Below are 26,899 nucleotides of genomic sequence, written 5' to 3'. Positions count from 1 at the left end.
GTCATTTTCAAAATTTCTGTTTCTTTTTTTTTTTTTTTTGGTTTCCTTATTCCAAGGGGTCGTCGGTGTATTTGGATCGGAGGGCGATTTTGCTTTTCTAAGTTTCTCATTTTCTTTTACTTCCTTTACTTCCTGCATTCTGACTGGGAATGTCCATCCATGGGGGCTACGAATGTGTGCCTTAGCTGTTTGAGGGCTCCGAGATTCCCCTCCTCTTTTTCTCACTTTTTTCCCTCCATACAATGTACGACTAGTTGAGTTTTCCTCTTTCTTCACACAGAAGTGTATGTTTAATTGATAGATTCGATTCGGTTCAATTCTGTTCAGCTTTCGTACTTTATATTCTAAAGTCCGCGTATGCTCCAAGTGCAGACTGTCCGCCTGTATGGATAAACAGAGCGTTTACCTGCCTCTGTTCTTGTTCCTGACCAGTAGAACTGGGTAGTATATCCTTCTCTATCTCTCCTTCAGCAACCCAGTGCATCATCCCCCTTGCCACCTTTGCTGTATACACTGGGTCCAGAATAACCTCTTCCTTCTCCGCCACTAGAGAGAGTGTTTCCTTTGTTTGCGCATCTAGTACGCCGTACCTTGAGCCCGCGAATCGATCATCGAGAAGGACATCATCCATTGTGATATCGTCCTCTGGATCCAGTCCCATCAATTCCCCTGCGCGACGGGCAAACCGGAGGATCCGTTCTGCATGGTAAGGTTTCCGTCTTGTAGGAGAAGTTAGGATTCCGACGACCCGGCGTGGTGGGCTTCCTTGTCGTCGCGGTTGTGTCTTGTCTAATAACTTGAATCCCGCGATGAGTCCACCAACTGTACTCCCACTCCCACAAGCGACAAAGATATAATCGAACCGAGACCCTTCAGGGCTCTGTCCCTTGAGAAGAACCTCCTTCTCCTGCGCCGCAATCTCAAACGCACACCGCGCATACCCCAGCCCACCAAGCGGATGCAAGCTCGCACCGGATGGGATCCAGTATGGATGCTTCCCCTGCGCCCTCAACTCCTCCAAAACCTCCTCAACAAGGTCATCCCCAGTCTTCGGTGGCGTTGGCGGCTCAAGCATCCTTACATCAGAGCCCAGCAACTTAACAACCTGCACATTTCCCGTACTCAAAAACGCCTCTTTGTCCGATGATGAAGACAACCCGCCCCCCGTGCCCTTATGCAAGAGCACAACAGACTCAAGCCCGATCTTTGACGCAACGGCCGCAACCTGTACAGTGTGGTTACTCTGCACCGCGCCCTCCGTTACAAGCGTTGTTACTTTTCCTCTGGGGGTCCCCAGCCCCACCGGCCTGTCTGCCGCGACACCGGCGCCGTACCGCGGCTGTGTGGATAGGATATCCGGTATGATGTATTCCAGCTTGCGGTACTTATTCCCTGAACAGGCGAGCGGCGAGGCGTGGTCTTCTCGCTTTGCGTACAGTGAGACATGCACCTTTTGTTTGCCCGTGCCTCGAGCTGAAGCTGATAGACTCTGTAGTGGATGAATAGGGGAGAAAAATGGGTAGAGTAAATTCACCCGCGGCAGAGCCGCGAGCGTCTCTGGGAGTTGTAGTTTGAGGGACATGTCTCTTTTCATTTGTTTATATGTCATATATATGCGTAGTGCACAGGTAACCAGGCGCTAATGTCCAGCGTGTGAGATATGTTCTGCAAGTATATCAGTTGCGGAACCTAGTATGCGGATGGGAAAAGCAGCTGAGGAGATACCTATGGCCCTCGCTTTTCCGAGGAAGGAAATATCTAGGAGATCTCAAATAATAAATACGATGCCACCAACCGAACTGGAAGAGCTAAGTCTATATTCTTAAAAGCAACACCGGACTCAGACTCAGAAGTGGTTTAAGTGTTCAATGCGGGCGAGATCGGACTTTCCTATTTGGGAGAGGGACGATGGTATCATTAAGCGGTCTAAAGGGCGGTCACCCAATTTACGATTCTGACGGATTTATTTTCCACCACGACACTATACAGATTACTGTGCTAAAAGCATTAAGAAGGCAGTGATTGTGATAGTTAATTCCTGATAAGTAGAGTTACAACACGGAGTTTGACTAGTCTACTCTAAGCATGTAATAACTGACATGAAGACGTTACTCAAACAGGCCCTAAAACGGGTTAGGGTTGGGACGAGATGGAATCTAGTTTTAGAACGCGAGGCCTCAACAAGAGCGTGAAGGTCGAAGCGGTACACAAATAGTACAAGATGAGAAACACAATATTCAACACCGATTCATAAGGCGAGTCAAATTCAAAAATTTCAACAACTCCGATCATGTAGATGGCAAAAGAAGTACCAGATAATGTCCACGTCCCGCATGACGAGATGCAATGCAACCACGACCCGATGATGTATGCAAGAATGCAATAATGCAGTGGAAAAGAAACGAAACAATCTTCTAGCATGCGGCTGGGGAATACATCACGTAATGCAATATGTAGATGCAAGATCAAAGTCAAAGACCGATACAAGACAGATATGAAATTATTAGAAACATTCCCATTCACAAAATACACACCATCGCGCGACACGGTCTGCTAGGACAAGGCCTCGCCAGACACCACGTTCACCAATCTTGATAACCGTCTCCCATACACTGCCATCGGCGGTGCACTCACTGGGTGAGTCGGAGACGCTCGGACTGCTGATCATGTGGTCAGCTTTTCGCGTAAGCCGCAGAATTTTACCAGAGGGCGATTGAATTGCGAGCTTGGCAGGCTTTTCTCGTCCAGAGCCAGAGCGTGTAGATGAGATCGCCGAGGTTGAGGCGGAGAACTCATTGGATACTGTTGACACAGTTGAACCTCCAGCAGAGCTTGAAACCATACTGAGGGCACTCGCTGGCCGAGAAAACACTGACGGGGAGACACGGCCACTGAAGCTATTTTCGGTACTCGCTGGATGGGGAGTAGGTGAAGAAGGATGTTGGCGAACAGCAAAAACAAATGTGTTGTTGACAGCGAGTTTAGAGCATTGGGGTTGAATAATGTACAAGTCATGGCGCTGGGCATGGGGGGTCGGGTGGCGGAGGACAAACTCGTACGGAGGATTTTCTCCTGCGTGAATGATCGGAAGCGCAAAAGCAAGCGGATGAGGAATGTCTCGGCTGGTGTGCATGAGTCCCTTTCGACCTGCATAAACCTTGACCATCCCTTGTCCTTCATCGCCCGGCAAAACAGCCTTGACAGTTATGCGCTTTTGGCCGCTAACCCATTCAGGTTGGACAAGCGCTCGTTTGCGCACAATCTCTCCACTTTCGAAGAAGTCCCCGTCGGCGTCACAATCGAATGCTGGCGCCTCGACTTCTGCAGCACATTCAACGTCTGGTGGAACTAGGAGACGAAGTTGAAGGACCTCCAAGCCTTCCAGTCGGGAAACGCTGGTGTCATAATCCGGAAACTCCATGCCCATCTTAAAATACGTGGGGCACGTCGTCGGGAGCGCGAGGAGCACATCCGGAGAAATAGGAGGACAAATATGCTGTCCTTCGGGCTCGAGCGGCACATGCGTATAACAGAGTTCGAGAGGTCGAGTTAGGAAATACCAAGGCTCTGCCGTTGCAGCGTTGATTGTTGCAAACTGGTTCCTTCGAGGGTTGGTTGGACTAGCAAGGGAACAATCCATGAAGCGCCATTCGCCGTCCACGAGCACCGCATTCCACCAATGGTTGGGACGCGAAAGACTATCCATCTCGAACATCTCACCTGGAGTTTTGAGGAAGCCTTCTATTGTCTCAGCATGCAGACCAACCGCTGCGCACATCTCCCGGACCAGGTAGGCGACTTCCTGGGCGCAACCTCTTTTGGTTTGCAGAACACGCTTCAAGTCGATCTCGACCTCTTCGATTGGCTCGTCCCATGCAATCTTTTCGCTCACCCAAGTGAAGATAGCGCGTAACCTTTGGACATCGCTCTTGTAGGGACGGCAAACATAGCCTTGGGCGAGGCTCATCGGATTGGTTAGTGGAGGGAGACTGTTGACGAAACGTGCGCTTTTGTCGACGAGGGTAAGGTTGACGTTGCCAAAATCCGTGGGCTCTCCGATAGGTAGACCATCAATACTCTCTTCCCCTTCTGCAGTCTCGTACAGCTCTTCCACTGCGTAGATTACCGGGTGATCCATCATTTGACACCTCTCTGCCCTTTCGACCCTTTCATTTCGACTGGGAGAGGTTGCACGATTAACATCGCGCCGAACCTGTACCCAATCTATCGGACTATTGCCCATTCCCATCTCACGAGCGGCGGTTTCTCGATGCGAGTGCGAGGAAAGGATTGGGGAGATCGCTCTTCCTTTTGTGGGAGAATAAGGCCCTCCGTTTTGTCCAACAGCTATGCTGCTCCTAGCATTGGCGGCGCCAGTTTTGGCTGATTCGAGTATCTTTTTGAAAAACCCCTGCTTCTTTGCTTTAGGGGTGGCCAGCCCTCCAAATACGCTGCTTGGTTCTTCTGGGGTGGTGGCCGAAGATGACCAAGGGATGGCGGAAGAAGCTCCCTGGCGGGAAGTATTGTGGCTCGAATGGTAGGATATGCCGCTCATGGGTGATTCTGGCCGTGACATTCGCGCGAGATCGCTAAAACCCCTTGACCGGAAGGTCTCGACTGCTGTGTTAGGCCTTTCCCCCGCTCCAAGTCCTCGCTTGGCATAGCTGCCGGCACTTGTCGCACTGAAACCACCAGCAGAAGCACCGCTCATTAAACTTTGATTCGTTTTGTCCGTGCTAGAAGTCTGATTGGTGCTGTTGCTTTGCACGCCACTGGACGAGTTTGTTGCACTCGACTTATTAGTGAAACTCCGATTTAACATATCATTCCTAAGATCATTGCCGGATCGCCTGCTCCGCAATGAGGGCAGGTGAGTGGGTATGGAGTTGTGTCGTCCATGATATGCCGCATGTTTTGGTGGTGGCGGAGGAGGCATATCATCATCTTCTTCATCTTCGTGCTCACCCGCATCACTTGCCGGAGGGTGTATATCTTCAGAGCCTCGGCGGCCTTGCTCTTGCATTTGGCGGAGCCGGCTTTCCATACGTTGTACGTAGTTATTGATTTGCGGCGGACCCTCAATAAAAGGATCATGTGTGTAGACACTGTTTCTATGGACCGGGTCACTATTGTAGTATGTCTTTTCTGCTTCGAAGCCCTGAGACGTCAAAGGCCGATTGTTAGTTTGCGGCTGACTATTATCGCGGAGCGACTCGAAAGCGTCCGGTGACCAGGGATTATTAAACTCAGGCTGCGGGGACGGCGATGGTGAAGCCTTTGTCATTCCCATGTCTTCAAGCGAGGTCATTACATCTTCCATGGCATCGCGCAGTGGCGAAGGCGTTTGCCCATGCGCATCTGAATGAGCAGCCGGCGAAGGCGTCCTTGTAAAGACAACATAGCGATCGTTCATATCTAATTGATGTGGTACGCTCGGACCTGGGGAGGGTTGACGTTGGACAGCAACTCGATGAGGTGGGGGTGGAGGCGGTGGGGAGTCCTCGCGTTCCGTTAATTCCAGGGGAGAAATTTCTCGAGACGTTTGATGCGATAGTTGCACATGATTGTGCACAGGAACCGAGGGAGATAATGGCGAGTGATGCGCAATCTCGGGAAGCTGAGGCCGGGGAGACCTTGCACGGGGTGTGGACTGCGACATTTGGGCATAATTGTGCATAGGGACTGAGGGCGATATAGGCGAATGTTGCGTGATGTCAGGAAGCTGAGGTCGAGGAGACATTGCACGAGGTGAAGCGCGGCTATGCACCGGGATCGAGGGATATAAAGGCGAGTGCTGCGCGATTTCAGGAAGTTGATGTTGAGGAGATATTCCCCAGGGTGGCGCATGCACCGATTGAGCGCGACTGTGCAACGGAGGCTGAGGCTGGGGTGATGCTGCCCGAGATGGAGGCCTAGAGCGCGAGCGACCATGAAGATCGCGTTGCTGGGGAGCTAGCTCTTGCGGCGGACGTGGTGAAACACCCCGGGACGGAGGCCCAGATATCGACAGAGGCCGCGACAGGGAACTCTGCTGCTTGACTCCGCTAGTGGGGGTGCGCATTGGCTTCGTCCGTCGAGAAAGACTGCCATCTCGCGGGGGGGTCTGGGGTATCGTGCTACCGACAGGGGATGAAGACGGTGAGCTTCCACCAGACGGCGCAAGAGCCTCCTTGTGAGCCTGGAACGGCTTTCGGAAGACAGTCTTCTGCTTCTTCGGAGCGGACGTGGGGTTTGTGATAGGAGAGGCAGCTGAGGGGGCCATAGGACTGATTGACCGGCTGACTGGGACAAAATTCTCCTCCAGCAGCTGGACAAAGTTGGAGGGAAATAATCCCACCATGCGACGGTCTCTCCGCAGCCGGCCCATCCACCATTGACCGTCCCCCGCATTTAGACATTCAATCAAGTCACCTTCCACAAACCCAAGATCGCGTTTCGTTTCCCCTCCCCACGAGTATACCGCTCGACACCAGCAAGGGAAGCGGGTCGGAAGCTGGGGTGTAGTGGGCGCCATCGCAACGGCTAGGAGGTATTAAGCGCTCGCGATGATGCGTATGAGTGTAGCTTCTGCGGCGACAAGTGACGGGAATACAAGAATGGCGTGCGAATCGCTCAATTGGGGTGGTATGGAGTTGCTCGATCTGACCCGTCACTCTGGGGAAGCACAGCAACTGAAGGGTGGGTGGGTTCAAGACCGGAGAGATAGGCTAAGGAACACAAACATGGTACGGAGGAGAAGCGGAGAAAAGGGAGCCTGGAAGGCGAAGGGATACACGGGCGGGAGAGAAATTGCGAAACAGCACCCGCCCTGCAGCCAGTCGGTCGAGGCTTGGAGAAGAAAAAAAAAGGAAAAGAAAAAGAGAAGAGAGGAGGAAGTGGACGAAGGGATGGCGAGGCGAGCTGAGAGTTGGAGGAACAACAGACGGTGACGCCCGAAGTTCCAACTTCCAATTGTTTTGCTGGTTGACTGGGCTGAGGCCCGTGTTTACGTGGGCGCCTGTTTGGGACTAGCGCGCCGCCTCTATCGATAAGCTTATGCTGATCCCCAGCTTCTGTTTCTCCTTGCTCTCGAGGCCCGATCAACGCTTTCACCGGGCTTGTTCTCTCTGCTTATCGAATTTATCAGTTATATTTTATATAACATTGAAACGGACTTCAAATGAAAATGCTTCAGTCTTCCATACAGTCATTGCCCTCGGAGACCCTGACTTGCCAAGCCGCCCGAGCTATACTAGCAGACCCATGGTTCTCCGATCCCGTGCCAGCACCCATGGTTAGGTTCTCATTTTGCCGGAATGTGCTTGAAGGCCTAAGCTCATCGGAGGGCTAGTGTTCTCCAGAACCCCCGGCACCAACTGACGATTGCTTAGCTTTTCACTCGGACCGATTTACCAAGGTGATTTCACGTCGACGCTAACGCGTGGCCACAGATGTTAAGTTAGACCGCACCATTATTCGTTTCGCGCTAGTGGGCACTGACCGAAGCCCGCCACTATGCATTCTCGAGTTGGTATCGACAATGGCGCTCGTGGATTCCTGGACAGTGAGTCTCTGATGTGTTGATCAGCCACCAATCCCGGAAAGCCGCATACCATGCACAACAACTAGCATAGCGGCGGCAGGTCGGAACATTCCCTCTTACGCGGCATATAGATGCTGGCCTCTTAATCGGCTGAATTCTCAACAATTGGGACACTTTTAAAAAAAAATAAACCAGTTTTACTGGAGAAATATGCTAGTTTTTGATCCAAGCGCAGGAGTGCGGGCGAGAGGAATCCATCCTGCGAGAGTTAGACCAAGTCTAAACACATGCAGGCCAGTGGACTGTCTCCCTTAATGGCTCGCAAAATATTTAGGCCACTGAGATCACCAAAAATAGACCGGTATGCCGTCAACGCGAGCCTGGGGGCAACATTAGGAGAGTGAATCATGTTTGATTAACTTGAGTGAACCCGACCACGTCTTCCACAGCCACATAACCCGGTGGTTGCTTGACTAGCCCTGCGCATGGACGCAAAACCATACCATGATGGTTACGACCTTTTAATGTAATCCTTTCTGTGGTCTAGATGATTTCAATACGCAATTCACTTGCGAGCTCGCAGCCAGCCAAACGCCGCTGTGGGTTCTGGGACACCGACGAGAAGGCTGACAAGTAGAAGATTTTGCACAACCATGTGAGCACCGCAGCGTTACAACCAGCTATCTTGCGAATTTGGGATTAACTTTGGAGAACATCCTATTATTAATTAGATCCGCTGACTATCATGCCAGTGTCAAGCTTTTTTGGTAGTGATGACGTCCCAGCACGTTGGAATGCGCTATTCCCTGACAACATTAATGTAACCCTAAGGAGAATCGACCAGGGTCGGATGGTCTTCCGCCCACTTATTACCATTGACACCTTGACATGTGGGACCTTCAGAAAGCCACGCGGTTCATTACTCCGCGGTTGAATATGGTCGAACATCTGACAAGACTGAGAGTGTCATTGGCGATCTGCCATGCTTCAGTCTATTGTCATATCGACCAGCATATGTAATGCCATGCCAATTTCCCTTTCCGGGATTCTTGCAGTTAAAGTTTTAAAACATTTCAAATCTTTTGTTCCGCTGCCATTTCCCGCAGGGCCCATGTCATCCCCTTACCTACCCGTCCGCTTGCTCGAACTACACGTCCGATTATTTTCTCTCGCTCAACGCTGTTTCGTCAGGGAACCTGCCTGTCTTTGGATGGAAAGCCCTAACACCGCCGAGCTCGGAAGCACGCGGCTGTCTTTTCCGCAATGATAAGGTTGCGATCTGGCTGAAGGTTCCATGCGCTAAGGCAGCGCAGACCCATGGTAAGGGCGACGGCGGCGGAACCGGGCAACTCCCTGATCTAGATCCATCTCTTCACAGAACGACCAGGAAGAAGCTTCAATCTAGGACCCACCATAGTGGCGGTGGAATTAGGACAGGCTGAACTAGATGTCTTTCCAATGCTACCTCGCATATGTGCTTGAGAGTAGTAGTATAGTAAGTGATGTGTACAGTCGGCCGGTCGAATGGAGGACGGATATGAGCAATGACCCACCTCAAGAGAAGGCAGCCTCGAGCAGTATACTATAAAGTGTGCCCTCGACAGAACCCACGGCTCACTCAGATACTGGATGGATTGAGTTGGACTTTTGTGGTCCACCAAACAACCTGCGATTTCCTATCTTCTGGTCATGGAAGACCTGTACCGCGTCTATCTCTTCGGAGACCAGACAAGTGACTTTGAAGGTGGCCTTCGTCGCTTACTACAGGCAAAAAACCACACAATTGTTGCTTCTTTCTTCCAAAAAAGCTACCATGCATTGCGTCAGGAAATATCTAGTCTTTCGCCTTCTGAGCGCAGCATATTCCCGCGATTCACGAGCATCGTGGATCTATTGGCAAGACACTGCGAATCCCCGGGTAACCCAGCTCTAGAGAGCGCGTTAACTTGTCTTTATCAACTGGGATGTTTCATCTAGTATGTTACGAACAAGCCTATGAGCCTTACTTTGCCAGCCAATGCTGACAATTGACAGCTACCACGGTGACCTAGGCCATGCATACCCTTCAAATTCAAGCACCCAGCTTGTCGGGCTGTGTACAGGGCTGCTCAGCTGTGCCGCTGTTAGCTCAGCAAGCAACGTCGGAGAGCTACTTGCACCGGCCATCGAAGCAGTTGTTGTTTCCCTCCGACTGGGCTTGTGTGTCCTCCGTGTCCGAGAGCTAGTTAGTCAAGAGAGAACAGCGCCGCTAAGCTGGTCAGCTTTGGTGTCTGGCATTAACGAGTCTGAGGGGATGGATCTTGTCTCTGATTTTAGCATCCAAAAGGTGAGCTTTTTATTATATTTTTATCTTTTCTTTCTCCTTATTGGTGATATTTCGATACTGACGAACCCTAGGCTATCCCTCCCTCTTCTCGCCCATATATCAGCGCGGTCTGCGCAAACACACTGACCATCAGTGGCCCTCCAGCTATCCTCGACCAGTTTCTGGATACTACTCTATCAAAGCAAAATAAAGCCATTAGAGTACCGATCCATGGGCCGTACCATGCATCTCATTTGTACGATGACCGAGACGTGGAAAGGGTCCTCGAGCACTGCGACACAGACCTTGTACGCGACCGTCAACCGCATATCCCAGTCTTATCAAGCAACACTGGGGAATTAATTATAGCCGAGAATATGAGGGACTTTCTGAAGATTGCTTTGGAGGAGATTTTACTCCGACAGATGTGCTGGGACAAGGTAACAGATTCATGCACGACGATCTTGAAATCGGTCAACGATCGTTCAAGCAAGAAGCTACTGCCGATCTCTACCTCAGCTACACAAAGTCTGCTCAACTCGCTCAAGAAGGAAAATGTGTCGAATATAGACGTGGACGGAAGTGTCGCCGACATCACAAGTCCTGGCCCAGACAACAATCACACAGGCAGAGCAGAGCTTTCCAAGATAGCCATCATTGGCATGTCGGGACGGTTTCCGGATTCCGACAGTCCCCAGGACTTCTGGAATCTCCTATACAAAGGACTTGATGTACACCGAAAAGTTCCTGAAGACCGATGGGATGCCGACGCACATGTCGATCTCAGTGGCACGGCGAGAAACACAAGTAAAGTCCAGTATGGATGCTGGATCCGGGAACCTGGTTTATTTGATCCGCGCTTCTTTAATATGTCGCCGCGCGAGGCACTCCAAGCAGACCCTGCTCAGCGGCTCGCGTTGTTGACAGCTTACGAGGCGCTAGAAGGGGCGGGTTTCGTGGCAGATAGCACACCCTCCACGCAGAGGAACAGGGTTGGCATCTTTTACGGAATGACAAGCGACGACTATCGCGAAATCAACAGTGGTCAAGACATTGATACATACTTCATTCCAGGTGGCAACCGCGCGTTCACCCCCGGGCGCATCAATTATTACTTCAAGTTCAGCGGACCTAGTGTCAGCGTTGATACGGCATGTTCTTCCAGTCTTGCTGCGATCCACTTGGCTTGCAATTCCATCTGGAGGAACGACTGCGACACAGCCATTTCTGGTGGCGTGAACATCTTGACCAACCCAGACAACCATGCTGGCTTGGACCGCGGCCATTTCCTCTCCAGAACCGGGAACTGCAATACATTCGATGACGGCGCGGACGGCTACTGCAGAGCAGACGGGGTTGGAACAGTTATCCTTAAACGGCTTGAGGACGCTGAAGCAGATAATGATCCGATTATTGGTGTCATCAACGGCGCGTATACAAATCATTCAGCGGAAGCGGTTTCAATTACTCGCCCGCATGTGGGAGCCCAGGCCTTTATATTCAATAAACTGCTCAACGAAGCGAACGTCGATCCTAAGAGTGTCAGCTACATCGAAATGCACGGCACCGGTACCCAGGCTGGAGATGCAGTGGAAATGCAATCGGTCTTGGACGTCTTTGCTCCAGACCACAGACGTGGGCCTGGACAGTCGCTTCACCTTGGCTCCGCCAAGTCCAATATTGGACATGGGGAATCTGCATCTGGTGTGACTTCTCTTGTCAAGGTGCTATTGATGATGAAGGAAAATATGATACCGCCGCATTGTGGGATCAAGACAAAAATCAACCACAACTTCCCAACTGATTTCGCCCAAAGAAACGTCCACATTGCCTCCCAGCCGACTCCTTGGAACCGCCCACCATCTGGGAAACGTCGCATGTTTTTGAACAATTTCTCCGCCGCTGGTGGAAATACTGCTCTCTTACTAGAGGATGCTCCTGTTGCAGATCGCAACGAATATGATCCTCGACGAGTACATGTTATCTCTGTATCTGCACGATCTCAGACGGCTCTTCGGAATAACATTGAGTCGCTCATTCAGTATATGAGCGACCATGAGAAGACCTTCGGGGTTAAGGAGAGCACCATTCTTCCGAGTCTGGCATATACTACCACCGCACGTCGCACTCATCATCCTTTCCGGATTACTGCTACGGGGTCTAGTTTACAGGAGTTGCGTGATTCCCTAAGTGCTAGTTCGCAGAAAGATGTCACCGCGGTGCCTGCGAAGACTCCTGGCATCGGCTTCCTTTTCACAGGCCAAGGTGCCCAATATGCGGGAATGGGCAAACAATTGTACGAAGGCTGTTCCCATTTTAGATCAACCATCCAGCACTTTGACTGCATCTGTCAGAGCCAGGGCCTTCCCTCTATCCTCCCTCTTGTTGATGGCAGCGTGCCTTTGAGCGAGCTGAGCCCTGTTGTGGTGCAAGTCGGAACTACGTGCGTGCAAATGGCCTTGACCAGTTTCTGGTCGTCTTTGGGTATAACCCCTTCATTTGTTCTGGGGCATAGCCTTGGCGATTACGCTGCGTTGAATGCTGCTGGCGTGTTATCTACCAGTGATACTATATTCGCTTGTGGCCGTCGAGCTCAGCTTCTTACAGAGCAATGCCAACCAGGGACACACGCCATGCTGGCAGTAAAGGCTCCCCTTGTTGAAGTCAAGCGATTCCTGACAGAGGGTGTCCATGATATGGCTTGCATTAATTCGCCTTCGGAGACTGTTATCAGCGGACCCAAATCTGCCATCGATGAGCTCAGCCAGGATTGCACAAAGCAAGGATTGAAATCAACAGTTTTGACTGTACCCTACGCTTTCCATTCTGCTCAAGTTGATCCCATACTCGGAAGACTCGAAGAGATTCTACAGGGAGTCACCTTCAATAAACCCTCTGTACCCGTCGTTTCAGCTCTTCTCGGGGAGGTAATCACTGAAGCCGTCTCGGATGTCCTCAATGCGAGGTACCTGGTAAGACATTGCCGAGAGACTGTCAATTTCCTAGGTGCATTCGAGGCTCTAGGGAATGCAAAATTAAAGAGTGATCAGACTCTCTGGCTCGAGGTTGGTCCGCATACGATCTGTTCAGGTATGGTAAAGGCCACTCTTGGACCACAATCAAACACCATTGCATCCCTTCGACGCGAGGAAGACACATGGAAGGTTCTCTCGACAAGTCTTTCCAATCTTCACCTTGCTGGTATTGGCATTAACTGGAAGCAATATCATCAAGACTTCAGCTCTAGTCATCAAGTTCTTCCCCTGCCTGCCTACAAGTGGGATCTGAAGAATTACTGGATTCCCTACAAAAACAACTTCTGCCTCACCAAGGGTGCTCCTGCGGCTACTATTAGTGCTCCTGCGGAGTCCAATTTCTTGACCACTTCTGCACAGAAAGTTGTAGAGTGTCGTGACGAGGGAGCAACAGCAACGGTGGTGGTGCAAAACGATATAGCAGACCCCGGCCTAAATCGGGTTATTCAGGGTCATCAAGTCAATGGAGCAGCACTTTGCCCCTCGGTAAGCACCAGCACACACAGAAAGCCCATTCCTTTTATTATAATACTAACCTTCTTGGAAGTCACTCTATGCAGATATTGCCCAGACACTGGCAGATTACCTCATCGAAAAGTATAAGCCAGAACTTAGGTCTTCAGGCTTGGATGTATGCAACGTGACTGTCCCCAAACCACTTATTGCAAAGACTGGAAAGGAGCAATTCAGGGTATCCGCTACTGCCAACTGGGCAGATAAATGCGCATCAGTCCAAGTTTACTCTGTTACACCAGAAGGTAAAAAGCTTATTGACCATGCCTCCTGCGAAGTCAAATTCTTCGACTGCGCGGCAGCTGAACTGGAATGGAAGCGAAGCTCTTATTTGGTCAAGCGCAGCATCCAACTTCTCGAAGATAATGCTCTTAAAGGAGGCGCTCATCGTCTGCAGAGGGGAATGGTCTACAAGCTTTTCAGCGCTTTGGTTGACTATGACGAGAACTATCAATCAATCAGGGAAGTTATTCTTGACAGTGAGAACCACGAGGCCACCGCTTTCGTTAAGTTCCAAGCACCACAGGACAATTTCCATCGGAACCCATACTGGATCGACAGTTTTGGCCATCTGTCTGGGTTCATCATGAACGCCAGCGATACTACAGACTCCAAAAACCAGGTCTTTGTTAACCATGGATGGGATTCTATGCGATGTCTGAAGAAGTTCTCACCAGATGTCACTTACCGTACCCATGTGAGGATGCAGCCATGGCGTGACTCCATCTGGGCAGGCGATGTCCACATTTTTGATGGGGATGATGTTATTGCTGTGTATGGAGGTGTTAAGGCAAGACACACACCCATGAACCTAATAGATAGTTGGCCACTGACACTTGCCAATAGTTCCAAGCTCTGTCACGACGAATCCTGGATACTGCTCTTCCACCAGCAGGCGCCTCGAAGGCGCGAAGCCCGGCGGTGCAGCAGCCTTCAGCCCCCAAGAAGCCTGTGCAAGCGGAAAATACAAATGCCAGCAGGCCAAAGCCTCCAATGGCCATGAAACCTTTCGCCAAAAGAGCTGCTGGCCCGAGTGTCGTAGTGCGGGCGCTCAGCATCTTAGCATCGGAAGTAGGGCTAGCAGAATCCGATATGTCGGACGATCTGGTTTTCGCAGACTGCGGTGTCGACTCGCTGCTTTCGTTGACTGTCACAGGCAGATATCGTGAGGAGTTGGACTTAGACTTGGAGTCCTCTGTCTTCATCGACCAGCCGACGGTCCGCGACTTCAAGCGACTGGTGGCTCAAGTAAGCCCGGCTGAACCATCCGACTCTTCCTCCAGCGAGCACGAGTCCGAATTCTCATTCAACGGTGATATCTCTTCGGGAGAATCAGACCCAGCAACTCCTGGAATTGCTTCACCGCAGAATGAAAAGGTCATGCAAGTCCAAGAGAGTGGCGCCATGAAAGAGATTCGAGCCATTGTTGCAGACGAAATTGGTGTTCCAGCCGAAGATATCAAGGGCACCGAGAACCTGGGCGAGATGGGAATGGATTCACTTCTTTCTCTTACCGTCTTAGGTAGAATCCGTGAGTCGTTAGACATGGACTTGCCGGGTGAGTTCTTTATTGAGAACCAGACGCTTGATGATGTCGAAATTGCCCTGGACCTGAAGCCCAAGGCTGCTCCAGCTCCCACCCCGGTGCCACAGCCTATCACCGTGCCAGAGATAACCCCAGCAAAAGAACTGAACACTCAACCGGCAACGAGTAGCCATCCGTCAGCAACTTCTATCTTATTGCAGGGAAACCCGCGGACCGCTACAAAGTCTCTTTTCCTCTTCCCCGATGGCTCTGGTTCCGCAACATCCTACGCCACTATTCCGGGTGTCTCTCCTGACGTTTGCGTATACGGACTCAATTGTCCATATATGAGAACACCGGAGAAGCTCAACTGCAGCCTTGACGAACTCACAGCCCCATATTTGAAGGAGATTCGTCGACGACAACCAAAAGGCCCATACAACCTTGGCGGGTGGTCTGCAGGCGGCATATGCGCGTACGACGCAGCACGAACCCTAGTCCTCAAGGAAGGCGAGGAAGTTGACCGTCTGCTCCTCCTCGATTCGCCATTCCCCATTGGACTCGAGAAGCTCCCACGCCGTCTCTACGGCTTCTTCAACTCCATCGGCCTCTTCGGCGAAGGCAACGCTGCGCCTCCATCCTGGCTCCTCCCGCATTTCCTAGCCTTCATTGACTCCCTAGACGCCTACAAAGCCGTCCCGCTCCCCTTTGACGACGAAACATGGGCCAAGAAGATGCCAAAGACTTACATGGTCTGGGCTAAGGATGGAGTCTGCTCCAAGCCGGATGATCCATGGCCCGAGCCGGCGCCCGATGGGAGTAAGGACCCCAGGGAGATGGTCTGGCTGTTAAGCAACCGCACAGATCTTGGCCCGAACAAGTGGGATACACTCGTGGGGCCGCAGAACATCGGCGGCATTACGGTCCTTCAGGGCGCAAATCATTTTACAATGACTCGGGGCGAGAAAGCGAAAGAGCTTGCGGCTTTCATGGCAGATGCTCTCGGTGCTTAAGCCGGATATACTCTGCTAATATTTTATGGTTTTTACGGCTGGATTTACTATTGTTGCTTAAAAAAGGGGCTTCTAATGAATAATATATCATATATAGTGCCCTGGGCAAACTAATACTTAATTATCGTGTTATAATAGTTAATGAATACCACTGTCCATTTGAACTGTGCTTTCCGTCTGTTACTTGGTCGCCTAGGAACTAGCAGTTATGAAATTGATGACTGCTCGCGGGCTTCAGCCTCAACATACCTGGGCCACCATCAAAATGTCTAATACTATGATAGAAACGCCGAGGAGTCCGTATCTAGACCGTTGAATTACGTTGGGGATATGGCATGGCCCACATATACACCACGAAGGCGAACGTAGCGTAGCATTCTACAGAAACTCAAAAAAGAACAGCCTAAATCAATGAGATCTCATAGCATATAACAGAGGCTGGTTTACTCGGAAAGGTTGTTTATGTTGAGTAGTTGGTAGGTGACATTCGTTCCTCTAAGTAATCGTCATAGAGTGCAGTAGTGGGGCGCCAAATGTTGACGAATGAAGGAAGGCAAAAAAAGAAAAGGAAAAAAGAAACAGAAAGGGTAAATGAAGACGACAGCTCGCCACTCTAACATTTGGAAGTTCCATGAATCGATTGATTGCAAAGTTAAAAAATCGAATTTGGATGGAGTAGGTAGGTAGGTATGGTTACGTTCATAGAGACATCTCAGAGCTGAATCTGAGTGCGCTGCCACGACCCGGGAAATTTGAGCCGTTGTTATTGAGCCCCGGGCTTGTTGGGCGGCTGTGGTTTCCCGCAGTTAATTTTGGGCTTCTTGGCTGTGTGCTCGTTGAGCGAGTGGACGGGCGGTTTTTGCGGATTTCGCGGAGCTCGTCCTCTTTCTTGTGAAGCAGGTACTCGCGCGATGACAACAATGCTTCTAGTTCTGCGATGCGGGATAGGTGGTGGCTTTCATCGTTCTTCAGGTTAATTTCTCGTAACCGGGATGCTTCACCAGCAACCTTACGAGTGAGCGCCTCGTTTTCTTCCTTGAGCTGGCGTAGTTCGTTCCCAGACTGGGCGGCCACGTTGGAGGCTGTTTGGTATTGCTCTCGAGTGTATTCGGCCTGCTTGTCTGCGAAATCGGCCTTTCGCTCCAAACTTGCATTCTCTTTTGTAAGACGGCGAATTTCCTCCCTCGCCTTCTCCAGTTCGGCCATATCACCTCCGCCATTTTTAAGGGCTTCTCGGGCTTGTTCCAGGTCAAGCTTCAGTTGACTACGTTCGTCCTTCAGCTTCGTTATATCTTCTTTCTGTTTCTCTAGTCTTTGTTCAGATGCTGACTTGGTTTCGAGCAACCGGTCACGTTCCTGTCGAATCTTATGTAGATCATTCGTTCGGGATTCGTAGCGATGCTGCAGTGATCCGAGAATTTTCTCTCTCTCTTGTAGGCGAGACTCAGCTGCAGCTAACGCTTTCTGGAGCGTCTCAAGAGCAGCCGTATCCTCACTCTTCTTTTGCACCATGCTTTTCTCCAAAAACTGTATTTGGCTTTCCAATGATTGTGATGCTCCCTTCGAACTGTCGGTGAATTGACTCGTATCTTGGGATTCGTCCATTCTTGGCCTTTTGGAGTTGGGTTCAATGGACTCCTCAGCCTGCTATACAGTTAACCGACAGACATACAAGGAGAGTGCTTTTGAGGTGTGTACTCACAAATAAGCGTTTTTGGGCCTGTGGTTTAGCGGTTTTGGCATTTTCACCGTCAGATTGGATAGGTGTTTCGGACTGAGCGGGCTCCTCCAAGTGCGCTTCGCGCAGAGGCTCAACTGGAGGTAGCGACCAAAATGCATTGAAATTGTCAGAAAGCAGACATGTCATGATTTCGTTCGCATCCTCTTGTACACCTAGGGCATCATCCTGAAGTTCTCCCACTATATCGCGAAGTTCTAGTGAATATTGGATGAGCATAGAAAGGTGTTCGGTTGTTGAAGGGCCGGGAAAACATAGTTCAACATGCTCACTTGAGTTGGCGACCATGAGTCGGATAACCGGTAGCAGGTGTCCATTGCGAGCAAATGTCGTTCGCATATGTTCCACGGAAGGGTTCTTAATATTTAATGAGGAGTCAAGCGCAATCAATGCCGACGGAGCTTTGTACGTTTCGACGATACCCTCACTTCGGACTGCTTGAACTCCAAAACTTAAAGAACCCTTTACCATAGAAACCTCCACGTTGGTACCGCTGCCCATCTCTCGTGGGCGTGTGTATTCGAATCCTTTGCCGTTAAGATAGCGTTCAACAACCCTCTGCGTTTTTTCGCCACGGACCATTATTACCAAATGGATATCATGGTCACCTGCTGCTTTAATAAGGTAGTTCAGCAGCAAGAATTTTGCACTTGAATATTCTGCCCAAGCAGCTTCCTGTTCAAGTTTCGATTCGACATCTTTCATATGTTGTGCGACATTTATATCAGGATGGGTCGCCGCGTTGCTCAATCGCTCCAGTGCCTGCTGGATCAAGGATATAACATGTTCCTGCTGTAATTAGCGTCAGAGTGAGAAACGCCACTAGACACTCGATAGCTTTACCTCAGATGCTTCTGCTCCCTGTGGCCTGTCAGCACCAATGAGCCCCAGGGCATTTTCTGAATCCGTCAAAAGGATTTGTTCATAGTCGTCCTTTACTCGTGAATCCATTGGAAGAGGCACAGCGAACTCGGAAACGCCAAGATGGAGAGATCCTGGAGGTTTCTCCTCTGTGTGGCTTATTGACAACGCGCTGGGGTGAATGGTCTGGATGTTATCGTGCTCATGTTCTTGGGGCTCTGCCTCGTCAAGGGATGTTTCGGGCACTAATTCTTTGGTAATGTCTGCGTGTGAGGGCTCCTTATCTACCCTAACGCTGAGGGGCGCGACTGTTTCGGGTATGGAGGGCGGCTCAGAAGCTTCGATATCCCCGACAGAGGATGGAGTTGCACTCGGGTCATTTTGCATGGACTCAAATGTGCTCTTCTCACGGAACCTAGCATGCAAATTCATGATCTTTTCTCGTGGTGTCGAACCTTCTACATGGCTATATTTCTCCATAGCTTGGGCCAAGGAACCCCCTTCGTCTCTCTGGATTTGGTCATCCATGGTATCGGATGTGCGTGCGAAATGAATGGGTGCGAAGCCTCTATTCGGAGTACGTGCGATCGGTAGGGAACCTGTATCACCAAGGGGACGCTGGGAAAGACAAGGTAGGTTACCTGAAGGCAACAACCTCTGTGTTGCGGGTGGTTGTCGCGCGAGCGCAAGTTGAGAGTGGCCGACGGTGTCGCCGGATGTGTGTTCGGTATATGTAGTCGAAGATAAAGCATACAAAGGCTGTAAAGTGTTCGCAAGAGCGGATTCTGGCACAGAAGCTGTATGTATGGAGGGGGAATACACACGTCGGGAATCAAGATTAGTACTAAAAGCAGGGTTCAGGCGTCCAGCGGATGTATGCGGATTGGGTAGGTAATCTAGAGAGGGATTGCTTAATGGGAGCTGGGTTAAGCCAGCCGATTGTTGCGAGCCAAATGTAGGGAATCGAGGACCTGCCCGCGGAATTTGGCTCTGTGATGGGGCAAATGCAATAGACGGCGTTTCCGGGATCTCTGATTGAAGAGTAGCCTGCGCAGTCGTGGTCTGCCGAAGTATCCCAGGATGATCGGAAATTTCCTTCGTCAGGGTCGAACTCCGGGTCTCCGGTGTGGGCACTGTACCAGTAGTAGATTCGCGCTGCTCTTCAACCTCGCCGGGGAGGCAGTATTCCGACGGAATAGGTGCTCTCGGATAGTACTCAAACACGTTATCACAGTTTCTCGTTGTTGGAGCCCTCGTATTTGTTGATCGACTAGCGCTCCCAGTAGTTAGATTTGATGGTGGGGGTCCGTTGGTGTTTTGGGATTGCGTTTCCGGCACGGTGTCCAGCGAAACAAATAACGGAGAGTCCAAGTGTTGCTGCAATGCAAACTCTTGTTCAGGAGTCTCAGCGCGCTGGTGGGAGACTGAGTTATGGAGTTGCAGTTGCGATTGCGATTGCAATGAAGGTGGTTGGACCGAGGAACACTCAGACACAAGTTGTGCTTTCCTCTTCTCCTCCCAAACCTGTACCGCAGATTCACTGGCGTTTTCTTTCGGTTCCTGGAGAATCAGTAATGTTAAACAATAGTTCAGAATGATATCAGGCTAAGTGTCATAGGCCGAACCCACCCAAGTCGGCGAATAAGGTCCTACCCAATCAATTAAGTATTCTGATTGATTTTCGTCCAGGATACCATTAATTTCCCACTCTTCGTCTGAAGACCCGTCTTCAATCTCGTCTGTGCTTGCGTCCTCCTCGTCGCTGGACGTGACGACGTAGTTCTGGTTCCACTGCTCTCTTCGCTTGGTGGGTGACGCTGTTGTAAACACTTGCGATGCTTTCCGCTTGCTGCGCATTTTATGCGTGCGGAGAAACAGCGCGGCGGTGCTGGGTCATGATGATGGGAATTAGGAGGCTTGAGAAGGAAAAACTATAAAAAACGCGGGTAGCAAAATCCCGCGACAGCTCTGGGAAGGCAACAAAGGCCAAATCAACGGGGCAAGGTGAGGAGCAGACGGGATGAATGAGGAGAGAGTATGGACTTTGGTTGACGGAGACGGAGAGCTTCACGGGTGATCGCCCGCACGTGATTTATGTGCTATCAGCCCAACTCCACTTGCGATCCAAATCCTGCTCAAGTTGACAACACATTGGCGTGAATGGGAGAAAAGAAAGTAACCGGGAGCAAGGAGCTCACCAGTTGCATCTTGGTGTTGATGGGGCCATTTGTGTTATAGATTGAGTGAGGAAATCTGACACTTTGGCTATCACCTCGGCACTGCACATCCCAGAACATATACTTGATTCTCTACTGGTGGAATTCTAATTCGACTCTAGTTATACCAACTCTATTTTTTCATGGAAAGTGATCCTGCTCATTTCGCCACCTCCGGAAATCATATCCAAGCTGTTCAAGGGTTTTTATCGAGCGCCGCTGCTCGCCCTTGCTAAAGAATGCCTTCCGCATCTCCGGGACCATCTCTCGCATCCATCTCTCTTTCTCACCCCAGCGGTTGCATTGTTTGCCCCTGCCATCGTTGATAAGCCCAGGACGCACGTCGGCTTCCAATGTCCAATCATGGAGCATGTTTATGTAGTCGGCATCCTGGGGAAACGGCATAAGGTGAAAAGCCTGGCCATCGCCTTTCTTGGTAATGACTGAACTTTCCCAGTCCTCCATTTCGCCGATAGACGGAAGACTGAGACGGCCGGACCACACACGAGAAAAGACAGCAGCCTGGTTCTCCGATAGCGGGAAAGGAATGATCCTCTGAGGCAGCACAGGGAAAACAAGAGTGGGGTCATGGATGTAGAAAAGGTGCTGGTAGGTGCTTTGTACCCTACGGCCATGCGTAACGATAGGAGGGTGAAGGGAAGATAGGAAAGGGAAAGAATAGAAAAACCCTGTGCAAAAGACAATCGCATCGATGTTCTGCTCGATCCTCCCATCCGCAAATCGGACAGCTCTCTCATGACTATCTGGCGAAAGGAACTCGGTAATTTCGGGGTAATAGGCTTTGTCCGTGGTATCCGAGGGTGAGAGATGAAGTTCTGTCCTTTGGGATGCTAGGACCTTCCCTTTGCACACTTCATTGATTTGATTCCCAATATCAAGTCCAGAGGCGGAGCTTCCGACAACAATAACCTTCTTGTTCTTGTAAGGAGTTGGCGAGTCATAGAACTTGGAGTGTGTAATAACACCTGTGTAGGCCTTGTTCCACCTTACGATACCTGGAATATCTGGTAGATGTGGAACATCGAAATGACCACTTGAGGCAACCACGGCATCATATGAGGCACTTGTTGATGCTCCATTGCGCAGATTTCGTGTCGTCACTGTCCAGACCGCTGTATTGCTCTCCTTGTGAACGTCTAACACCTGGGTCTCGAACTGGATGTGCTTTTTGATGTCTTCTCCATACTCCCTCACATAATCCTTCACAGTAGAGTGTCTCGGGAAGTCTTGCACTTCGGGTGGGAATTGCTTCTCTCCAAATGCCATCAATTCCTTGGGCAGGTTGGTATCCAGAGTATCGTATATCGGAGAAATAAATGTAGGTTCTTGAGTATTCCTGGAAGCCTCTCTAGGAAGCCAGGACGGCTCCTCTAGTGGCTCGTTTGGACTGAGCTGCGGTACTGGCGTGGGGATGGCCTCCTTCAAAGCGCTTGGACTATAATTCCACACCCCTCCCGCGAAACTCCTCCGTTCAAAGACATCAATTGTGTCAAAAAATTTCTCAGCCAGTAAATACCTAGCAATACATCAGCCAACGGGCGATCATGGGAGGGGTAGGTTTGTATACTTCACAGAAGCAAGACCGGCCGGACCAGCCCCAATGACCGCTATTCGACGAACCTGCTGGGGCAATGCCATTATTCCACTTGATATACTTATTCAGTGATAATGGCCAGAATATGAAGAAACGCCTTGAATGGGTTTGGAGGCTCGACTGTCCACGGTGCCGCTAAAATGGCGTGCGCCCCGATGCCGGACCATGATATCAAACCCCACGGAACTGGCTGCGAAGGATTAGCTCCCCAAAACAGTTATAACTGCATAATAGATGAGAGCAGGGCCCCTTTCTGTTTCCCAAAATTTATAATGCTCGTTAAAGACGATATTATTGTTGAAAACACTCAAATACCGCAGTAATGTCCACATTCCCATATTATGAGCATTGATACAGGTAATATTACGTCCGCGGTATAACAGGATGGGGCCGATCGTTTACAAGCTCCGTTGGTTGCGACCTCAAACCGCCGCCCAACGCGTCTTCAAAGACTGCGTCTACAAACGCCCACCACTGTTTTCAACTTTTCCGGCACTTTCGCGGACCGGATATTTCACCTCACGACGGAATACGCAGCGCTTCGGACTAAGAACCATGAGAGAGAGTTACTGATTTCTGGCGCCGACGATGGATACCAGCGACCAACCTTCAGCGCCGGAGCAAATAAGTTCAACAGCTATTCCTATTGCGCAGCTTTCTCCGGATTTTGATCGCCTTCAGCATAGCTCTATCCATGCTGTCGTAACACTTCTATGGCCATACTCGTCGTTTACCAGGTCCCTTACTCTCCTCCTAGCCGAGCCCGATTTTCGCCTTCGTCGATCGAACGGACAAGTAAAAGTATCTTTCCACGGAGATGCCGCGGAGGAGGTAGCTCGAACTCATATTGGTATTGGTGATACCGTGAATCTGAAGCTTGCTGGGTCAAGGTTGGCGGAGAACGATGCAGTGGCCCAAACTCCTGGCAAAGGCGTTTCATGGGATGTGCATTTCGATTCCTCCGCATTTCTTGAGGTAATTCTTGGAAACGCTCCGTTGACTATTGGCAATGTTCTTACTTGATATAGGTCTGGCGCGACTCCAAGCTCCTGTCAACTGTAAACCTCAATCGGCCCCGGCAGACACCCCCGCCCGCGCATAACATTGCGGAATTTCCTAGTACGCCTGTTCCTAATGGCGTTACTCACGCATCCGGACACCTTGGTTCAACATTATGGCAATCTCCAGCTTTTCTAGGGCGGTCTCGAGCTTCGTTTGGTTTCACCGGTCCCGCCATTGATCCTTTTGTGGAAGAAGATGGGACCGTCCCTGGGAAAGGAAGGAAACGACCGAGGTTCAGTATGCGAAACAATGAATGGCGCGTGATCGATGAACCGGAGAGCCCTAGAGACAAGGATTTACCGGAGGATTGGATGGCTGTATTCGACGAAGAATTGGCGGACGGGTGGGATGTTGGGAATGAAGCCGTTGCGCAAGGTGTTGAGGATAGCGCGGTTCCGCCTTCTCCAGAAGCTGTTGCGGAAAGCACCTCAGCGGTAGATAACGGTGTCCCCATGGAGGACATTCGACCGGACACTTCAACCTCAATACCACATCAACTTCCTGACCAGTCAAGAGACGACGTCCAGTTTATCCGCCCTGCCTTTGCTCCGAGCAACATCCATGCGCCCACTAAGACGGGTGATCTAGACTACGGCCACCATCCACCAACAGACACGCCTCGCCTCCACCCAATTCCCTCTCCTGGACTTCCACTCCCGTCCCCAATTACTACAACATCGAATACCCCAACCGGCTATTTTACAACAGCGATTGATACTGCCACCGCAGCCGAATCCGTTATATCTGCTGAGCCTGCGCCCGTGGAGACATCTGAGCCGCATAATTCTCCCCCTCCGCCGCAAGACCTGACTGATACCGGGCCGACACATGTATATGAGGATGATACGGTGACTGTATACACCGACGATGTCCAAATTGTTCCCGACTCGGTTGCAGAATCTAGTCCTCTTCCGAGTGACAGGGTTGCTACAAGCGTGGTTTTAGAGGACAAAGAAGAAAGTGAAGTGGAAGGGACATCGGAACATGTCGGGTTAGGATTCACGGAGACTATCGCAACTGAGGCTCAAATAGAGGGCTCAGGTTCTGAATTGGAGGAAGATTCCGAAAGCGAGCAAAGCGAAGGGTCAGAGAGCATTGATTCCCGGAGTTCAGGACAGGGGGATTATCGGACGAGAACTGAACGATTAACAGAACGACTGGACCAAGGACCGGGAGACAAAAGTGATGGACTTTCCGCGGCGGGGAGCGACCATGAGGAAGTTGATACGGAGCGCAGACGGGTACCCAAACAAGAGAGCCCACAACTTGTCGAAAGCCAGACGCCCTCGCCAAGGGAAAGCAAAGATGTATCCGAGGAGCATGACGACTTTGGGCCGTACGATGAAGGGGATGGAATGAGCAACTATGATGAGGATGCAAGTGATCAGGGCTCGTACGAAGAAGACTACGAGGATGATGAGCAAGAAGGTCGGCGCCGGGACGAATACGGCTACTCGGAGTCTGAAGTTGAGTCAGAGTACGAAGAGCAACCTCCCGCACAATTTCCACCGAAGAACGCAGAACCAGAAATTATCGTTTTAGACAGCGACAGTGAGGATGATGTAGCTGCTTCGCGTGCAGTTGAACCAACTAATCGAGAGGCTGAAGGACACCCTGATGAGGGCTCTGATGAGGGTTCAGATGGCTCCGAGTATCAAAAACAATTGGAGGAAGAAATATATAATGAAGAAGATCCATACAGCGATGAGATCGAAGAGGATGAGGATGAGTACGCTTACGGCCGAGGAGCAGAGGATGCTGTGAGTGAAGATTTAGAAAGCGGGATCGAAGACGGAAAGGATGATCAACATACAATGGATGAGCGATTTGAACATGGTTGGCGTCCTGAGCCAGAACGGGTGGACGAACATCTCGCAGAGCATAAATCCGAAGAGACCCAGGAACATCTCGACATACCTGCGGAACCGTCATTGTACCCCGAGCAAAGTTCAGCGTCCAACGAATTCGTGCAGTCGCATGAATACCTCGAAGATTTTCAGCCGGTTCCCGACTACTCGCATGGGTCAAACCATGACTCTCTTGATTATCTCGCCACAGTCTCGGAATCCGCTGAACGCGTCCATGCTACTGCTGAACCTGCTCATTCCGGTTATGATATGGCAATTGATCCTAGTCTATACGAGTCTAGGGAGCCACAGTATAATAAAGCGGTGAATGCCGAGGCACAGGCCTACTCAAGGGAGCACCCAGCTGATAGTAATACGGAAACCCGCGAAGAGTCACCCCAAAGCACACACGAGAGACACATGGCGTTCCGACTAGACGGCGCTGCACCGCCGGAAATTGCTACTACGTCCACCGAGGAAACTGTGCCTATGCCCATTCGTCAAGACAGTGGGCAATTGATGACTCCGGGACCTTCTCAGCCGGTGGAAGCTGACCAACCCGGAGCTGGTCCAACTGGAACTTTGGGTCAAATGTTGCCAACTCCAGACTTAACACAGGAAGCCCTAACAACACTGGAAACCGAACAACCACACACTGCAGAAGGAGCCAAAGAGTCATTTGACGTTTCGGAAAACAGGTGGGATTCGCCCATTATGGCTGTTAAGTCAGAAAATGTTCCCAATACCATAAAAATTGAACAAAACGAATCTACACCGCCAGAAATTGTTTCCGATGTTGCCATACCCGCATCGCCTGATCAAGAGCAGAAGCTACAAGCCAGCATCGAGGTTGATGAGCAGTTTGAGGATTCCATCAGAGGGGCGGATGACGTTTCAGTAGACCGCCATTATCCCGGCCTGCGAAGCAAACTCTCCTATTTTGCACCTCTCGCCACGCTTATTGACCATTATAATGCACTGGTGGACACCATCTCCGTCGCTGCCGAAGCCGGGCCCCCAGTTAAAGCAGCAACAGGAAAGAAGGACTTTATCTTGAATCTCCAACTCACTGACCGATCCATGGCTGGTACAACCGTCTTTGCTCAAATATTAAGACCGTACAAGTCGGCCTTACCATCTCTCCAAGAAGGCCACGCTATACTTCTTCGAAACTTTCGCGTAAAGACCCTCGACCACTCCGTCATACTCGTTAGCGACAGCACCAGCGCATGGGCTGTTTTCTCTGGATCCTCCGAAGACGCAGAGATGACCGGTCCGCCTGTTGAGTACGGTGCCGAAGAAAAAGAATTCGCTACCGACCTGCGCCAATGGTACTTAGAAGACGGGTTGGCCATGGTAGCGGATAACCAACTTCAGGCATCCGTGGGCAGGGAAAGTGATATCGAAACCCCGGCTAGTAGCGCTGCACAAAGCGATGCCGAAAGCATTGATTTGGCTTTACGCGAGGGAAGAGATACGTCTTCTAGTCGAGGTTCGAGACGGAGAAAATCTCATCGACGGATCACGATCCATGAATTGAGGGATGGCAGGCGGTATACGGAAGTTGGGTCATCGCCTGGAAATAGCAGCATTCATGAACTTCGGGATGGGACAGTTTATGCAAATATGTGAGCGTTTTTTTTACCT

General features: G+C 50.7%; 5 protein-coding genes across 5 annotated transcripts; 2 read left to right on the top strand and 3 right to left on the bottom strand.

Annotated features, from left to right (window-relative positions):
* Positions 1–337: 337 nt before the first annotated feature.
* Positions 338–6,934, bottom strand: ASPSYDRAFT_211816 (putative SH3 domain protein (Cyk3); the record flags this gene model as incomplete). Its single annotated transcript, XM_040844023.1, has 3 exons — positions 2,576–6,934; positions 2,339–2,425; positions 338–1,639 (listed from the first exon to the last, which is right to left on the bottom strand). The coding sequence occupies exons 1-3, from the start codon at positions 6,512–6,514 to the stop codon at positions 338–340; spliced, it is 5,328 nt and encodes a 1,775-aa protein (XP_040697710.1). The 5' UTR covers positions 6,515–6,934.
* Positions 6,935–9,211: 2,277 nt separating this feature from the next.
* On the top strand, positions 9,212–15,913 carry pksP (polyketide synthase alb1; the record flags this gene model as incomplete). Its single annotated transcript, XM_040850042.1, has 5 exons — positions 9,212–9,498; positions 9,557–9,848; positions 9,920–13,348; positions 13,410–14,165; positions 14,222–15,913. The coding sequence occupies 5 exons, from the start codon at positions 9,212–9,214 to the stop codon at positions 15,911–15,913; spliced, it is 6,456 nt and encodes a 2,151-aa protein (XP_040697709.1).
* Positions 15,914–16,252: 339 nt separating this feature from the next.
* ASPSYDRAFT_50671 (uncharacterized protein) lies at positions 16,253–20,657 on the bottom strand. Its single transcript, XM_040848129.1, has 4 exons — positions 20,142–20,657; positions 18,495–20,072; positions 17,616–18,443; positions 16,253–17,557 (listed from the first exon to the last, which is right to left on the bottom strand). The coding sequence occupies exons 1-4, from the start codon at positions 20,367–20,369 to the stop codon at positions 16,613–16,615; spliced, it is 3,579 nt and encodes a 1,192-aa protein (XP_040697708.1). The 5' UTR covers positions 20,370–20,657; the 3' UTR covers positions 16,253–16,612.
* A 10-nt stretch (positions 20,658–20,667) lies between these two features.
* On the bottom strand, positions 20,668–22,469 carry ASPSYDRAFT_187060 (putative flavin dependent monooxygenase). Its single transcript, XM_040843589.1, has 2 exons — positions 22,317–22,469; positions 20,668–22,265 (listed from the first exon to the last, which is right to left on the bottom strand). The coding sequence occupies exons 1-2, from the start codon at positions 22,385–22,387 to the stop codon at positions 20,870–20,872; spliced, it is 1,467 nt and encodes a 488-aa protein (XP_040697707.1). The 5' UTR covers positions 22,388–22,469; the 3' UTR covers positions 20,668–20,869.
* Positions 22,470–22,931: 462 nt separating this feature from the next.
* Positions 22,932–26,884, top strand: ASPSYDRAFT_36127 (uncharacterized protein; the record flags this gene model as incomplete). Its single annotated transcript, XM_040845395.1, has 2 exons — positions 22,932–23,318; positions 23,372–26,884. 2 exons carry the CDS (start codon positions 22,932–22,934, stop codon positions 26,882–26,884), a joined length of 3,900 nt encoding a protein of 1,299 aa, XP_040697706.1.
* Positions 26,885–26,899: the final 15 nt, after the last annotated feature.

This window comes from Aspergillus sydowii (assembly GCF_001890705.1).
Source record: "Aspergillus sydowii CBS 593.65 unplaced genomic scaffold ASPSYscaffold_15, whole genome shotgun sequence".
In the NCBI taxonomy this organism is placed as follows: domain Eukaryota; kingdom Fungi; phylum Ascomycota; class Eurotiomycetes; order Eurotiales; family Aspergillaceae; genus Aspergillus; species Aspergillus sydowii.
This window is presented reverse-complemented; position numbering and strand designations above follow the sequence as displayed.

Coding starts and splice junctions, on each gene's coding strand:
- ASPSYDRAFT_50671 (XM_040848129.1), bottom strand. CDS start 20,369: ATGCGCAGCAAGCGGAAAGCATCGCAAGTGTTTACAACAGCGTCACCC. Junction 20,073..20,141: donor GACCTTATTCGCCGACTTGG/GTGGGTTCGGCC, acceptor CTGATTCTCCAG/GAACCGAAAGAAAACGCCAG. Junction 18,444..18,494: donor AGGGAGCAGAAGCATCTGAG/GTAAAGCTATCG, acceptor CGCTAATTACAG/CAGGAACATGTTATATCCTT.
- ASPSYDRAFT_187060 (XM_040843589.1), bottom strand. CDS start 22,387: ATGGCATTGCCCCAGCAGGTTCGTCGAATAGCGGTCATTGGGGCTGGT. Junction 22,266..22,316: donor GCCGGTCTTGCTTCTGTGAA/GTATACAAACCT, acceptor ATGTATTGCTAG/GTATTTACTGGCTGAGAAAT.